Below are 15488 nucleotides of genomic sequence, written 5' to 3'. Positions count from 1 at the left end.
TGGGAGACAGAGTGAGTGAGACTCCATCTCAAAAAAAATAAAATAGGTCAGGCGCAGTGGCTCACCCCTGTAATCCCAGCACTTTGGGAGGCCGAGGCGGGTGGATCACGAGGTCGAGAGATCGAGACCATCCTGGTCAACATGGTGAAACCCCGTCTCTACTAAAAATACAAAACATTAGCTGGGCATGGTGGCGCGTGCCTGTAATCCCAGCTACTCGGGAGGCTGAGACAGGAGAATTGCCTGAACCCAGGAGGCGGAGGTTGCGGTGAGCCGAGATCGCGCCATTGCACTCCAGCCTGGGTAACAAGAGCGAAACTCCGTCTCAATAAAATAAAATAAAATAAAATAAAAAATAAATAAATAAATAAATAAATAAATAAATAAATTTCAGTAATGAAAAAAATCACGCCCTAAGAGGCAGCAGTCACCGGTCTGGAGTGGCTGTTTCCACAGCTCCTGAACCCCGAGAAGCAGTGACATCAGCAGTGCTGCGGTCCCTCTGGGACTTGCCAAGGGCCAGGCCCCCAAGTCACTTCCCCGCGGAGAGCTGGGACAGTCCCTAAGTCACACAGGCCTGGAGCTGGGCAGGACCTGTAGACGTGGCTTTCGAAGCAAGGGCTCACACAGGTGCAGAGGCACCGTGCAGACTCGGCTCACCTCCTGCAGGCCAGCAACAGGAGCCTGAGACTGCGGTGCAACACTTGCCACAGCTGCATGGACCTGCACCCCGGGGCCCCTGCTTGTCATTTTGAAGACCTGCAGTGACTGCCTTTTTTTTTTTTTTTCTTTGAGATGGCGTTTTACTGTCACTCAGGCTGGAGTGCAGTGCCTCCATCTCGGTTCACTGTAATCTCTGCCTCCCGGGTTCAAGCAATTCTCCTCAGTCTCGTGAGTAGCTGGGATTACAGGCCCGCGCCACCATGCCCAGCTAATTTTTATATTTTTAGTAGAGACTGGGTTTCACCATGTTGGTCAGGCTGGTCTTGAACCCCTGACCTCAGGTGATCCACCTGCCTCAGCCTCCCAAAGTGCTGGGATCACAGGTGTGAGCCACCGAGCCCAGCCTGTGACTGCCTTTTATCCAGGGGTTTTCCCTGGAGGGTGTGGGCACCATACAGGAGGGCACAGTTTTAGTGTCAATCAGGGAGGGAGTTCAGCAGGTCCTTCAGATGCAGCTAGACCTTCTCAGCCTGTGGCATTTGGGGCTCTGCTCTGTCGCTGGCCCTACCTGTGTCTGCCCAATCGCCCTCAAACCTCTCAAGGGGTCCTCCTGGGGGGATTTTTACTGCTTTGTGTAGCCTGAGGCAAGAGTGGCCTTGACTTCCCGCAGAAAGTGGATGCCACAGCAGGCCCCGCTCTTGCTTCTGGGGAGGAAGTCAGACAGGAAACACCTTCCCCAGCTGGGCTTGCCTCACAGACGCTTTCAGAGCTGGCTTTCCTGAACTTCCCCAAAATTAAGGTTGAGGTGCCGGGCGCAGTGGCTCACGCCTGTAATCCCAGCACTTTGGGAGGCCGAGGCGGGTAGATCACTTGAGGTCAGGAGTTCAAGACCAGCCTGCCTGACATGGAAAAACTCTGTCTCTAATAAAAAAATTAGCCAGGCGTGGTGGCGGACACCTGTAATCCCAGCTATTGGGAGGCCGAGGCAGGAGAATTGCTTGAACCTGGGAGGTGGAGGTTGCAGCGAGCTGAGATCATGCCACTGAACTCCAGCCTGGGCAACAGAGCAAGACTCCATCAAAAAAAAAAAAAAAAAAAAAAAAAAAAAAGGCCAGATGTGGTGGCTCAAGCCTGTAATCCCAAAACTTTGGGAGGCTGAGGTGGGAGAACATGAGGTCAGAAGTTCAAGACCAGCCTGGCCAGTATGGTGAAACCCCGTCTCTACTAAAAATAAAAAAATTAGCTGGGCACGGTGGTAGGCATCTGTATTCCCAGCTACCCGGGAGGCTAAGGCAGGAGAATCATTTGAACCTGGGAGGCAGAGGTTGCAGGGAGCCGAGATCGCATCACTGCAGTCCAGCCCGGGCAACGGTGCAAGACTCCGTCTCAAAATAAAAAAAATTAAGGTGTGGTGGGGTTGGGGGGCAGGTAAGGAGGGACTGAGGGGTGGCTGAGGGGAAGCATGGGCCACAGTCTGGGCTTGGTTTTTAGCCCCATTCCCAGGGTGAGAAGGCCCCTCAGGTGCAGCCAGAGCAGGTCCACCGGCCCTTTGTCATTGATGGGCCACCAGGCCAGACCCCTAGGGACCTGTGATTTCTACAACCGGTGGCAAGCTGCGCCCAGTCTGCCCTGTGAGTCAGGAGAGTGGGCAGCTGTGGGTGAGGTGCAGCGAGCCAGAGCTTCCTTCCCACCGTGGACCCAGGCAGGAGCTGAACTCCAGGCGGGGCAAGTGATGCTTTTGAGAGGAAAGGAGCCACAGCCCTGTTTGCGGACATCCCCCTGGTCTCGCAGGTCTAAAGACAGGGACAACGGCCTCCAGGTCACCTCCATTCCTAAAATCCACTCTCCCTTCCTATTCCCCGTCGTAGGGAAACTGAGGCACTTTGTGAGAGCATCAGATCCTCGCAAGGCACCCAAGTCCAGAAACTGGGGCTTCCGTTTAGGAAGATGAGCAGTGACCTTCTAAAAGACGGAAGGGGTCACTGGGCAGTGAGTGACCTTCCAAAAGGTGCCGTGTTGGTGTGTGACAATTATCTGACCCCAATGGTTAAGCTTGCCAGGTGCCTTGAATTTACTGAGACCAGAGCTTAGGGTGTGATGTGGAAAACAGAAAGGCCTGAGCGCTCCATCTCCCTCTCAGGTGGAACTTTTGGTCTCTGGAGGAAAACACCCAGGGGGAGGCCAGGAGGCTCAGAAAAACCAGCCTGCTTCAAAATGAACCGACACCTGGCTCTCTGTGAGCACCCGGTTCTAGGGTACCACAGACCCGGGTCCAAGCAGCATCCTCAAGCCTCTGAGTAAGACTGGGGCGACGATGTCCTCATTGATACAGTTCCAGAACAATCTCGCAGACCTCACTTTACATGTCAGATGACTTCAACCAATTAAAAAATTAAGGCAGCCAGGCATGGTGACACATCTGTAATCCCAACACTTTGGGAGGCTGAGGCGGGAGGATCACCTGAGGTTGGGAGTTTGAGACCAGCCTGACGAACATGGAGAAACTCCTGATTCCTTGGCAGGGATCTATGAAAAATACAAAAGGCTAGCTGGGCGTGGTGGCGCGTGCCTGTAATCCCAGCCACTCAGGAGGCTGAGGCAGGAGAATTGCCTGAGCCCAGGAGGCGGAGGTTGCGGTGAGCCGAGATCGCGCCATTGCACTCCAGCCTGGGTAACAAGAGCGAAACTCCGTCTCAAAAAAAAAAAAAAGAAAAATACAAAAGGGAGCCGGGTGTGGTGGTACACAGCTGTAATGACAGCTACTTGGGAGGCTGAGGCAGCAGAATTGCTTGAACCTGGGAGGCAGAGGTTGCAGTGAGCCCACACAGCGCCATTGCACTCCAGCCTGGGGTAACGAGTGAAACTCCGCCTCAAAAAACAAAAAATTAAGGCATCATCTATTGTGCTAACTCTGATGTGCACTGATGGCCTGGGGGTGGGGGGGGGGGGTGGGAGGGGCAGGCGAAAGCAAAGCCTTCTCACAAGCAGGTGACAGCTGCCAGCTCTAGCACTTGAGAGCAGACCTGTCACTGGCCCTTCCTGTAGGATCTCCCTGCAGGGACAAAGCTTTGGTTTCCTTCCCACTAAGGACAAGGGGCGTGGAACGGGAGTTGGCGCTTGGCACTCAGCGGGCAGGGTTTAATTCATACAGTCCTGGGAGGAAGACGTTTCCTTGCTTTTACTGTTCTTCTGATAGAAACGTCCTCAAGGTAATGGCTGTCCAAAAGTAGATCTGGGTTTTTTATCAGTCACTCCACAGCCTTACCTGGGAATTAATTCTGTTTGACCTTAATTATTATGAAATCAGGTGTTTGGGTTTTTTTGTGAGACAGAGTCTCACTCTCTCACTCAGGTTGGAGCACAGTGGCACGATCTGGGCCCCCTGCAGCCTCTGTTTCCTGGGTTCAAGCACTTCTCCCACCTTGGCCTCCCGAATAGCTGGGATTGCAAGTGTGCACCACCATGGTTGGCTAATTTTTGTATTTTTAGTAGAGATGGGAATTCACCATGTTGGCCAGGCTGGTCTTGAACTCCCGACCTCAAGTGATCCATCTGCCTCGGCCTCCCAAAGTGCTGGGATTACAGGCGTGAGCCACAGTGCCTGACCAAGAAATCAGGAGTTGTTTCAGAAACAGGAGCTTATTAGATGTTCTGAGGAGACCTACTTGAACTATACTGCTTTTCCAATCCAGACTACCGGGCTAACGAAGATTTTACTGGGCAAGCTTAACTTTCCCTCCACCCTCTGAAGAATCACATTCTTTATCCACCTTTTAGAAATGGACTGCCTGAGGCTGGGCACAGCGGCTCATGCCTGTGATCCCAGCACTTTGGGAGGCCGCGGCGGGCAGATCACGAGGTCAGGAGATCAAGACCATCCTGGCCAACATGATGAAACCCTGTCTCTACTAAAAATGCAAAAAATTAGCTGGGCGTGGTGGCACGTGCCTATGGTCCCAATTACTCAGGAAGCTGAGGCAGGAGAATCGCTTCAACCAAGGAGTCAGAGGTTGCAGTGAGCCAAGATCGCGCCGCTGCACTCCAGCCTGGGTAACAGAGTGAGACTCTGTCTCAAAAAAGAAAAGAAATGAAAAAAGAAATGAACTATCTGATGCCCGCACGGTGACTCAGCGCCCATCTTTACTAAAAATTAGCAGGACATGGTGGTGCGTGCCTGTAGTCCCAGCTACCCGGGAGGCTGAAGCAGGAGAATCACTTGAACCTGGAGGCTGAGGCTGCAGTGAACCGAGATGGTGCTATTGCACTCCAGCCTGGGCAACAAGAGCTGGGCACGTTTTTAAAGAAACGTTACAAGAACTGTGAGATGGTATCAGAGAAGCGGTCTCCTCCCAGGTCAGCAGGCAGGCGAATTGTGAGACCAGTGTCCTTTTCTGGCACATGAGGTCCCGGCACAGCAGAGGCAGGGACCATGCTGGGAAGAGAGGGGCCCCAGAGCCGGTGCGTGGGCTCAGGCAGGAGGGGCTACTGTGCGAGCTCTGGATGGCCGGGAATTTTGGCCCCAAAATCGCACGTGAGCTGCTCTCCAGCCACAGCTGGCACGGCCCAGATAGAAGCGGGGAGCCTTGGCCCAGATCAGAGACGGGCAGCGGTGGTCTCAGAAACCCCGCAAGCCGCGCTGTCCCCAGGAGGCACGGCGGGCGCTGCCTGTGTTCCACCTACGCCCCGCCACCCGCAAGCTTCCCCCCAAAACGGAACCATGAAGACAGCCAAGAGAGCAATGCCTTAGTGTGTGAAAGGCATGGATGGATTTTATTGATTACCCTATATCTACAATTTGAGGTAAAATAGAAGCAACACATAAAAATGCCTATTTCTGCTACCATGTCATATAATTCTCCATTGTGAATATTGTGATAAAGCTACTGAAAAACTATGCCGTCACATAGCCTAGCTTCTTGGAGAGCTGGTATTTTACAACTTGCACCGTTTGTGAAATCTCAACCCATGTTAAGACTCTCCTAGGAAGGCGCAGCACGTCAGAGGTTGCGTCCAGAGCCCCCGGCCCCTCCTCCCTCCCCGCACCGCCACCTCAGGGTTACAAGAAGCATTAGGAAATCCGCCGGCCCGGCGAGCCCTGGACCCCGGGCCAGAACAGCCTTCCTGCGAATCCGCGCTGCAGCAGGTCCCGCGATGGTGAGGCCGCCTGAGTGGTGTCGAGCGAGCCCCGATCCTCACCCCGGTCTTCAACTTCTGGTACACCATGCATTTTATTTGGACGAAAAGTAAAAGTGGAAGAGTTTCTCTCTGTATTTAATCTATAATTCACACGCTGAGATACTGACCTCTGACTGTTAGGTGATCCAGACGGTTTTGCTTTTAATTATGATAAAAAAACAAAACAAAAACAAAAACAAAAACAAAAAAAACCCATAGGAACCATGAGAGATAGCTTAGGAAAAGGTTTAGTCAAATATACAGATACGAATTGTTCACTCAGTCATTAAGGAGAGCCGTGAACAAAGGATCATTTAAATGATTTTTTTCAAATAGAAAAACAAAAGAACTGAACTACCACAGGAATTGCTCTTCACTGCAGAAGCTGAGATGTTCCAGGAGGGGGTATCTCCACTTGATTGGAAAATAAACACCGTAACTGAAGGCTCTGCTGAGTACATAAAAAATCTGGTGGGATTCATCCCTGACATTTCCCTGTCGTTTTTCCAGCATTGCTGTAAAATCCTGATAATACATTCCCCAGTTACACCAGGCATTCCAGACCCACAGTCACTCTGCTCTTTAATTCAATTCACAGAACTGCTGAAAAAGTAGACATTTCTATCTAAAAGTAGAAAAAAAGGTTTGTATAGAAGGTATTTCTGTTATACAAGTATATTACACAGCTTGGGGTAGTAACAGGTCCGAAAAGCTCTTCTCAACCACTGATACTTTAAGCTAGAATAGGAAAGAAACAAGCAAACAGGTTAATCTAATTACGGGAACTGAACAGTCACCAACATCACAACTTTAATCTGCCAATTCTGATAACAATGACTTGGGTTCGGATGCATTCATAAAGCAACATGAAAGCGTAAGTCCATGAGCTGACAGTGTAAGGCAAATTCCAGTACAAGAAGTCTCTGGATTTAAAAAAAAAAAATTCCATTGTCAAAGCTTCCTGACTTCTGGTCCCAACCTACTCCTCCTATGACAACTTGGGTGAATTTAAGAAATCGGGACTAGCAGGATCGGACTTGTAACTCAACTCTGCAAGATGAACATGAGATCTGCGGCTCTCACAGACTCCGAAAATACCATTGCTAAGGGGAACAAAAGGCAGCCTAATGATTCTGACTCAGCAGATTCCAATGAGGAGGACAACGTTTACTCTACCGATTAGAAACACAACATTGTTTTTAAGGCAAAAGTGCTTTGACATCTTTGACTGAGAGATATTGATCCAAGGAGAATCTCCCTGTTGAATCTTCTAGCTTAACCATCCAGGAAGGAGGCTCCCACCTGGCTCCCACATCCCCTGGAGGCGGGGGCCCCATCTTACGTTAAAGGAGGGAGATCACATTAGCTACGCGTATGTAGGGGGTTCAGATGGACACCACACGGCGTCCCGGACACAGAAGCTGATTTACCCTAGGAGGGAAGAGGTCTACCACGTGGGGTCTGGTTCTTGCTTGATCTGAGAGCTTCCATCGGTCTCTTTTATTTCTATCAACGGAAACAAAATGGTACTGGTTAATTATTGTGCAAAGCTGCTAGATTATAAATCCATTCATAGCAAGCTATTTACTAAGATATGGTTTAATAAGGAGGCAAAGGCACCAAACAGGAAAACGGCTTCAGAGAGACGCCTCTCGAGCAACACATTCTAGATTCTGTTACGTATGTTTTCAAAGTAACACATCTTCTGGCTTGTATGCGTTTAAAGGACCCCATTATCTAGGTTATGTAGCGGTCATTCATTCCACTGACTTTCAGGTAGAATTCACCGAGTCATCTGGGGAAGCGAAGCAAAAGCAGCTAGGCCTGATCTCTCAGCAGCATAACCTGCAAGTCCGATTCACCCAGAAGACAGAGAGCAAAACCATCACCCAGTCCTAGCGAATCGTTTAAACATACAACCCTTAGTCCTGATAAAAGTCTTGGCTGGGCAAGGTGGCTCATGCCTGTAATCCCAGCAACTTGGGAGGCTGAGGCAGGAGAACTGCTTGAACCCAGGAGGTGGAGGTTGCAGTGAGCAGAGATCACACCACCTCACTCTAGCCTGGGTGACAGAGCAAGACTCTGTCTTTAAATAAATAAACAGTAAGTAAAAAAGTCTTAAAGACTTCAGATTTATACGGCAGGATCACCCCACCCTTTTACCTTCTGTGGCTGGAACTTCCAACTGGCTTGGTTCAGATGATTCTAAAGAGAAACACAGAGATTTGATTTCCACATTGTTCAACAGCTGCTTTATACTATCTAAAGAATCCAGAAGGAGAAAGAGAAGCTCTCCAGACTGTGTACAAACCAGGTGCACAATGAAAGAACGCCCACAGTGTTGAGATTAAGCGCACAGTTATCCAAGTGTACTTTCAAATTTTGACTTCTCAAATGTGGTCCTAAATCCACATTTACAGCTGAAGTGTGAAATAACAGTCCTAACAGCCCCGCCGTGAAAACAGCCAGTTCCTTCCTTATGCTTTACCCCTCATTCTTCTGTTTACTCCCTTTGATAAAAGCTTTTCATTACTTGTTTCTGTGTTTTGTTGTTGTTTGCTTTTTGAGACTCTGTTGCCCAGGCTGGAGTGCAGTGGCATGATCTCGGCTCACTGCAACCTCCGCCTCCTGGGTTCAAGCAATTCTTCTGCCTCACCCTACTGAGTAGCTGGGATTACAGGCATATGCCACCACATCCAGCTGATTTTTGTATTCTTAATAGAGATGGGATTTCACCATGTTGGGCAGACTGGTCTGGAACTCCTGACCTCAGGTGATCTGCCTGCCTTGGCCTCCCAAAGAGCTGGGATGACAGGTGTGAGCCACCATGCCCAGCTTCGTTACTTTCAATGACTCACACGGCACAGGACCTTTTTTTTTTTTTTTTTTTTTGAGATGTAGTCTCGCTTTGTTACCCAGGCTGGAGTGCAGTGGCGCAATCTCGGCTCACTGCAACCTCCACCTCCTGGGTTCAAACAATTCTCCTGCCTCAGCCTCCCGAGTAGATAGGACTACAGGTGTGCGCCACCACACCTGGCTAATGTTTGGATTTTTAGTAGAAACGGTTTCACCATGTTGGCCAGGATATTCTCAATTTCCTGACCTCAAGTGATCTGCCCGCCTGGGCCTCCCAGAGTGCTGGGATTACAGGTGTGAGCGACCGTGCCTGACCTTTTAAAGAAATTTTTAAGAGCACAATGTGTACATTTCTGCTCAACAACATTTAGCTCACTGACTTATGGCAGTCATTAGAAACTGATGGCGCAGGGTCAAGTTAAAATGACAGTCCTCTTACTCTGCCAGTTCAGTCTATCTATTAATCCTGGGGTTCCTGATGTCGGGCCTGACCTGGGATAGTGGGTACACATGGTCTGCAGCCCCCAGTTCTCAATCAGGACCCACAGCTTGCATTTATGTTATGATCACCTGTCAAACTCAGGAGTCAAAACCACAAAGAAGCCTGTGTGTGCCGTCTAACTGTGTGCTGTGTAACTGTGTGCTGTGCAACTGTGTGTGCCGTGTAACTGTGTGCCGTGTAACTGTGTGTGCCGTGTAACTGTGTGCCGTGTAACTGTGCGTGTCGTGTAACTGTGTGCTGTGTAACTGTGTGTGCCGTGTAACTGTGTGTGCCGTGTAACTGTGTGCTGTTTAACTGTGTGTGCCGTGTAACTGTGTGCCGTGTAACTGTGTGTGCCGTGTAACTGTGTGTGCCGTGTAACTGTGTGTGCCGTGTAACTGTGTGCTGTGTAACTGTGTGTGCCGTGTAACTGTGTGCTGTGTAACTGTGTGTGCTGTGTAACTGTGTGTGCCGTGTAACTGTGTGCTGTGTAACTGTGTGTGCTGTGTAACTGTGTGTGCCGTGTAACTGTGTGCTGTGTTAAGGCCACGCACAGGCATGCCATGTGCGACACAGGCCGCCAGGAGTAGCTCCGGGCCCTCCCCTGCCTCGCTCACCTTGTATCACGGGGGCTTCTGACTCACTCTGATCAACCAGCTCTGAAAATGAAGCAGATTGGTTTAAATAATGTAAGGACATTGTCGTTCCCTCAGAAAGCATTTTAACACACACTTGCTGTTTCCCTCCAGATGAGAAGGAAACAAGCCTTGGAGTTCTGCTATGTCCCTCACAATCACTAATTCATAGTAATTATTATAAAACCTTCTTCCACACTACTGCACAAGAACAGGAACAAAACAGAACACTTTGCTTATTTTTTGAGATGGAGTTTCACTCTTGTTGCCCAGGCTGGAGTGCACTGTTGCATTCTCAGCTCCCTGCAACCTCCACCTCCAGGATTCAAGCAATTCTCCTCCCGAATAGCTGCCTATTCCTCCTCCCTGCCTCAGCCTCCCGAATAGCTGGGATTACAGGTGTGCGCCACCACACCCAGCTAATTTTTGTATTTTTAGTAGAGATGGGGTTTCACCGTGTTGGACAGGCTGGTTTCAAACTCCTGGCCTCAAGCGATCCATCTGCATCAGCCTCCCAAAGTGCTGGGATTATAGGCGGGAGCCACCATGCCTGGCCAAAATCAAACATTCTAAACATCAACTTAGAGGGCAAATAGGCCTAAAAGATAACATTCTTTGGAAACAAAAAATGATTCAGTAGAAGGATGAACTCAGGTTTTTAAAAGATGCAAAGAAAAAAATTACCAGGAGGTTTCTTTCCCTGGTGTGATTAAGCTGAATGTCACAGACATGATTCACACACCATGAAACGAGGTCTACCAGTCCTGAATGACTGACATCACCAGATAAACACGCTTGTCCAGAGAGAAGGTGGACTAAAAACAGAGCCTCTCCAGTGAACTCAGGGTCTGTGCTACCGCAAATGAGTCAACTGTATGTTAAAGTGAGACTCAAAGCTTGGTGGCAGAAGACACATCACTGAGTCCATGATACCAGAAAGTGAACGGAAGCTGAAGAACACGGTCAGCAGTGTGGGCAGAGAACGGCAGGGGCGGGCGGAGAACCGCAGAGGGAACCACCCCAGGGCTCATCAGGGTCTCGCGTGGCTGCATTGACACAGGCCTGGAAAGCTCTACACCTGCCACTCAAGTGCTTCCCCTTCCAAAGAGTAAACTACAGAATTGATGGATCACTGCCGGTGGATTTTAAAGGGTTAAAACAATGAACCTCCACCAGAAAAAAACTGAAATGCTCAGGTATTAGAAAAATATGAGTCTCACTTTGAAATATATATATTTTTGAGACGAGTCTTGCTCTGTTGCCCAGGCTGAAGTGCAGTGGCACGATCTGAGCTCACCACAACCTCCGCCTCCCAGGCTTAAGCGATTCTCTCGCCACCGCCTCCCAAGTAGCTGGGACTACAGGCGTGCACCACTATGGCCGGCTTCTTTAGATTTCTGGTAGAGACAGGGTTTCACCATGTTGGCCAGGCTGGTCTTGAACTCCTGACCTCAAGTGATCTGCCTGCCTTGGCCTCCCAAACTGCTGGGATTACAGGCATGAGTCACCTTGCCTGGCCTTGCTGTTATACTTTTTTTTTTTTTTTTTTTTTTTGAGATGGAGTCTCACTCTGTCGTGATATTGGCTCACCGCAACCTCCGCCTCCCAGGTACAGGGAATTCTCCTGCCTCAGCCTCCCGAGTAGCTGGGACTACAGGCGTGTGCCACCACGCCCACCTACTTTTTGTATTTTTAGTAGAGACGGGGTTTCACCATGTTAGCCAGGATGGTCTCGATCTCTTGACCTCGTGATCCGCCCGCCTTGGCCTCCCAAAGTGCTGGGATTCCAGGCGTGAGCCAGCGCTCCCGGCCAACTTTTACACATTTTTAATAATGAAGTTAAGAAAACAAAACAGACCCACAAAATTAAATTTTGTGGAAAATACTATTGAAAATGACACGAGCGTGAAGGAACTAACAGGACACTGACATGTGTTCACTCATTCAGCAGTATCTGAGAGCCCAACGTGTGCCAGGCACTGTGCCCAAACAGTAATAGAAGCAGGCACATTAAATGACTTCCTTTGTCACGAAATTCAAGCCCAGTAATTGTAACAGCCATAAAGGCAGTAATAAATAGAGGCTGTATTTGCTGAGCCCATGCCGCAGGCGAAGCGCATACTACAGGCTAAACACTATTCTAGGTTAGGGGCTGCAAATGTTTTTTCGTACAGAGCCAGTCAGTAGTAAGTATGTTAGATTTTGCAGGTCATACATTTGCTGCTGTGACCTCTCGATTCTGCCATTAACAAATGGACACAATAGTGGTTTCAATAAAACTTTATGCGCACACATCGGCAGGCGCTTGCTGACCCCTGTTCTGGCTGCTTTCCATCTGCTGGAAACCTCCCCTGCCCAAAGTGGTGCTATTATTACCATTTCATGATTAAGTACATCGAGGAAAAGTTAAGGAGTCTGAATCATTTTATAACCAGGAAATGCCTGGTGTTTTTACTGAGGGCTAAGACAACTATCTGGCCTGGTGACTGACGTAGTGAGGTAACATGAGATACTGTAAGCACGTACACACACTCACACACACACACATCAGACCCCGGGAAAAACAAAAAGAAAAATGCGTCACAAAATACTCACGGTTATTAATCACAAGTCCTGGAAATGGTCTAAAGAGAGAAACAAATTGTAAAGTAGAACAATTTATTTCCACTCCACAAGAATGTACAGGTATCATTGTTTATCCAGCTCACACCCAGCCCATATCACTTACGTACTACCACAAGAAATATTACCCACAACCTTGTAAACTTACGGAAGAGATAGATATGTATGAATAATGAGAACATGGTTAGAAAATGCTTCACAATAAAATGGAAAAAAAAACAAAAAAAAGAAACGCAGGGCAGGGAACAGAGTGACTCAAACGCCAGATTGGAAGAGGCTTTTTGCTTAACTCCTGGGAATGATACGGAGAATGGCCATGGGCGAAGCGGAACAAAAATTTTGGGGGAAGGAAGGATGGAAGATGAGTGAATGAGAAGAAGCCTCAAGAGGATGTATTATGAGACTTCTGAGTGCCAGTCCTAAGAGACCTGAACTAGAGACAGGGGCAACTGGATGAACGGATTGGGTAGGTGGAGTCGTAGTAAGTGTCTGGGGCTGGAAGGGAACCCGGGATTGGGGCTCAGCTGGGCATCTCTTACCGAGACAAGGACATGGGAAGGAATGTGGTGTTCACAATGCCGTTGGGGGTGGGTACAATCATCAGGCCTATTCATATGGACAGGAGCTGACACTCTCAACGGGGACAGTGACCACTCTCATTTACAGACAACTAACAGAGTGACCTGGCTAACAAATGGCTGATGTGAGGTGGAATCTGCCTGACCCAAAGCCCGTGACAAGGCGCCCTAAGACAGAGGTTGGCAAGGCTTTTCTGGTTTTGTTTTGTTTTTGTTTTTTTCTTTTTGTTTTTTTTTGGCAACCCCCACCCGCCTTTTCTGGTTTTGAGATGGAGTCTCACTCTGTAGCCCAGGCTGGAGTGCAATGGCGCAATCCTGGCTCACTGCAAACTTCGCTTCCCAGGTTCCAGCAATTCTCCTGCCTCAGCCTCCCCAGTAGCTGGGATTGCAGGCACCTGCCATCATGCCTGGCTAATTGTTGTATTTTTGTAGAGACAGGGTTTCACCATGTTGGCCAGGCTGGTCTTGAACTCCTGACCTCAGGTGATCCACCTGCCTCAGCCTCCCAAAGTGCTGGGATTACAGGCCAAGGTTTTTCTATAAAGTGCTAGAGAGTCAATATTTTAGACTCCGGAGGCCATGCTGTGTCAGTCCCAGCTACTTACCCCCTGTGACAGGAAAGCAGCCATGAATAACATGGATGTCACTGTGTTTCAATAAGACTCTAAAGACAGGAGGCAGGCTGAAGTTAGCCAACAGTTCCCGTTTGCCAACGCTTAGGCAGAAGAGCATCTAACATTCTAACAACAAAACAAGTTCTCTCCCTTTATTCATTGCACTGCATAGGACGCTTGATTCAATGGCTACCTGGGACTGCATTTAGATGACTCAGCCTCACGAGCTCCGGATTTGTTCCCGTGACTAAGCCGGAAACTCTCACTTACCTAATGACCGTGAATTTGATAAACTCGGCAGAATCTAAGATCCTTCTCATGGAGCTGATTTCCAGGTAGCTGGGGGCTTTGAAGGACACCCCAGGGGGCATACCATCAACCACCACACAGCCAGGGTTAATTGTGATTTTCCTGTAGGGGACTTTCACAGGAAAACCCATACCAATAGCTTCACCTACAGTGACAGGGAGACAAACAGCAGACGTTAACCTATGACTTTAACAAGTCTGTAAAAGGCACAAGATCAACATTTATTTTAAAGACTGTCTCTGTTGTTAACTAAGATCTTTGTACACTTCAAACAAATTTAAATATAAACCTGAATTTTTTTGTTTTTTGTTCTTTTTTGGAAACAGAGTCTCACTCTGTCGCCCAGGCTGGAGTGCAGTGGCTTGATCTCAGATTCAAGCAATTCTCCTGCCTCAGTCTCCTGAGTAGCTGGGATTACAGGCGTGCATTATCATACCCAGCTAATTTTTTGTTATTTTTTTGGTAGAGACAGGGTTTTACCATGTTGGCCAGGCTGGTCTTGAACTCCTGGCTTCAACTGATCCACCCGCCTCAGCCTCCCAAAGTTCCGGGATTCCAAGCATGAGCCACACTGCCAGATGGTGAACCTTAAATTCATTAACTTTCATACTGACCATCAATAGTATAACACTAATGGTATCTTATTAAATAAATTTAACACAAACAAAACATTCATTCATTCTGAGATGGAGTTTTGCTCTTGTTGCCCAGAATGGAGTGCAATGGCACGATCTCGGCTCACTGCAACCTCTGCCTTCCGGGTTCAAGCGATTCTCCTGCCTTAGCCTCCCAAGTAGCTGGGATTACAGGCAGCCTCCCTCATGCCCAGCTAATTTTTGTATTTTTAGAAGAGACGGGGTTTCTCCATGTTGGTCAGGCTGGTCTCAAACTCCTGACCTCGTGATCCACCCGCCTCGGCCTCCCAAAGTGCTGGGATTACAGGTGTGAGCCACCACACCCAGCCTAACACTTACTTTTACATTTTAATTCCTTTTACACAGGAAGATTACAACCACCTAACCATTACATGCTGAAATGATCTTATTAAAACAAATTTCTTTGCTTCTTCCAATTGTACTTTGCAAATGCAAAACTTACCAAATTTCCGACTGAAGAGATCATTCACCTGTTCTCTTAGCTGTCTGGCTTTTTCCACTTTCGAGAGTCTTTCATTATCATCATCTAAAACAGTTCAGAGAAAACCTAAAACTTAAATACTGCTTTTTTTTTTTTTCCTTTTTAGTAAAGAGATGGTATCTTGCTATGTTGCCCAGGCCAGCCTCGAACTCTTGGGCTCAAGTGAACCTCCTGCCTTAGCCTCCCAAGTAGCTGGGACTACAGGTACAAGCCACTGCTCAGATGCACTTTTCAGCCCAAATTTTAGGAGCCCTGTGTAATAATGTTTTTAAGCATTTTCCATTTTTTAATGATTAAAGTATTTGAGCATTTTGAACTAATCAAATTTGGAATTGTTTAAAATCATTCCTAACTAAAAATGCTACATACTTACTCTTGTTATAAAGACCTTTATCTGCTGTTACAAACAGATTTTCTT

General features: G+C 48.3%; 1 protein-coding gene across 7 annotated transcripts in view; it reads right to left on the bottom strand.

Annotated features, from left to right (window-relative positions):
- Positions 1 to 5406: 5406 nt before the first annotated feature.
- Positions 5407 to 15488, bottom strand: part of GTF2I (general transcription factor IIi) — a 108393-nt gene continuing 98311 nt past the window's right edge. For all 7 annotated transcript variants that reach the window (XM_074390267.1, XM_039460697.2, XM_039460700.2 and 4 more), the window contains 7 exons: positions 15032 to 15115; positions 13895 to 14078; positions 12406 to 12434; positions 9793 to 9834; positions 8002 to 8043; positions 7269 to 7344; positions 5407 to 6576 (listed from right to left, as the gene is read on the bottom strand). In XM_074390267.1, the coding sequence (XP_074246368.1) occupies positions 7286 to 7344; positions 8002 to 8043; positions 9793 to 9834; positions 12406 to 12434; positions 13895 to 14078; positions 15032 to 15115 (440 nt within the window). In that variant the 3' untranslated portion in view covers positions 5407 to 6576; positions 7269 to 7285. The remainder of the gene's footprint in view (positions 6577 to 7268; positions 7345 to 8001; positions 8044 to 9792; positions 9835 to 12405; positions 12435 to 13894; positions 14079 to 15031; positions 15116 to 15488) is intronic.

The sequence above is a fragment of the Saimiri boliviensis genome, chromosome 20 (genome assembly GCF_048565385.1).
Source record: "Saimiri boliviensis isolate mSaiBol1 chromosome 20, mSaiBol1.pri, whole genome shotgun sequence".
Classification (NCBI taxonomy): Eukaryota; Metazoa; Chordata; class Mammalia; order Primates; family Cebidae; genus Saimiri; species Saimiri boliviensis.
This window is presented reverse-complemented; position numbering and strand designations above follow the sequence as displayed.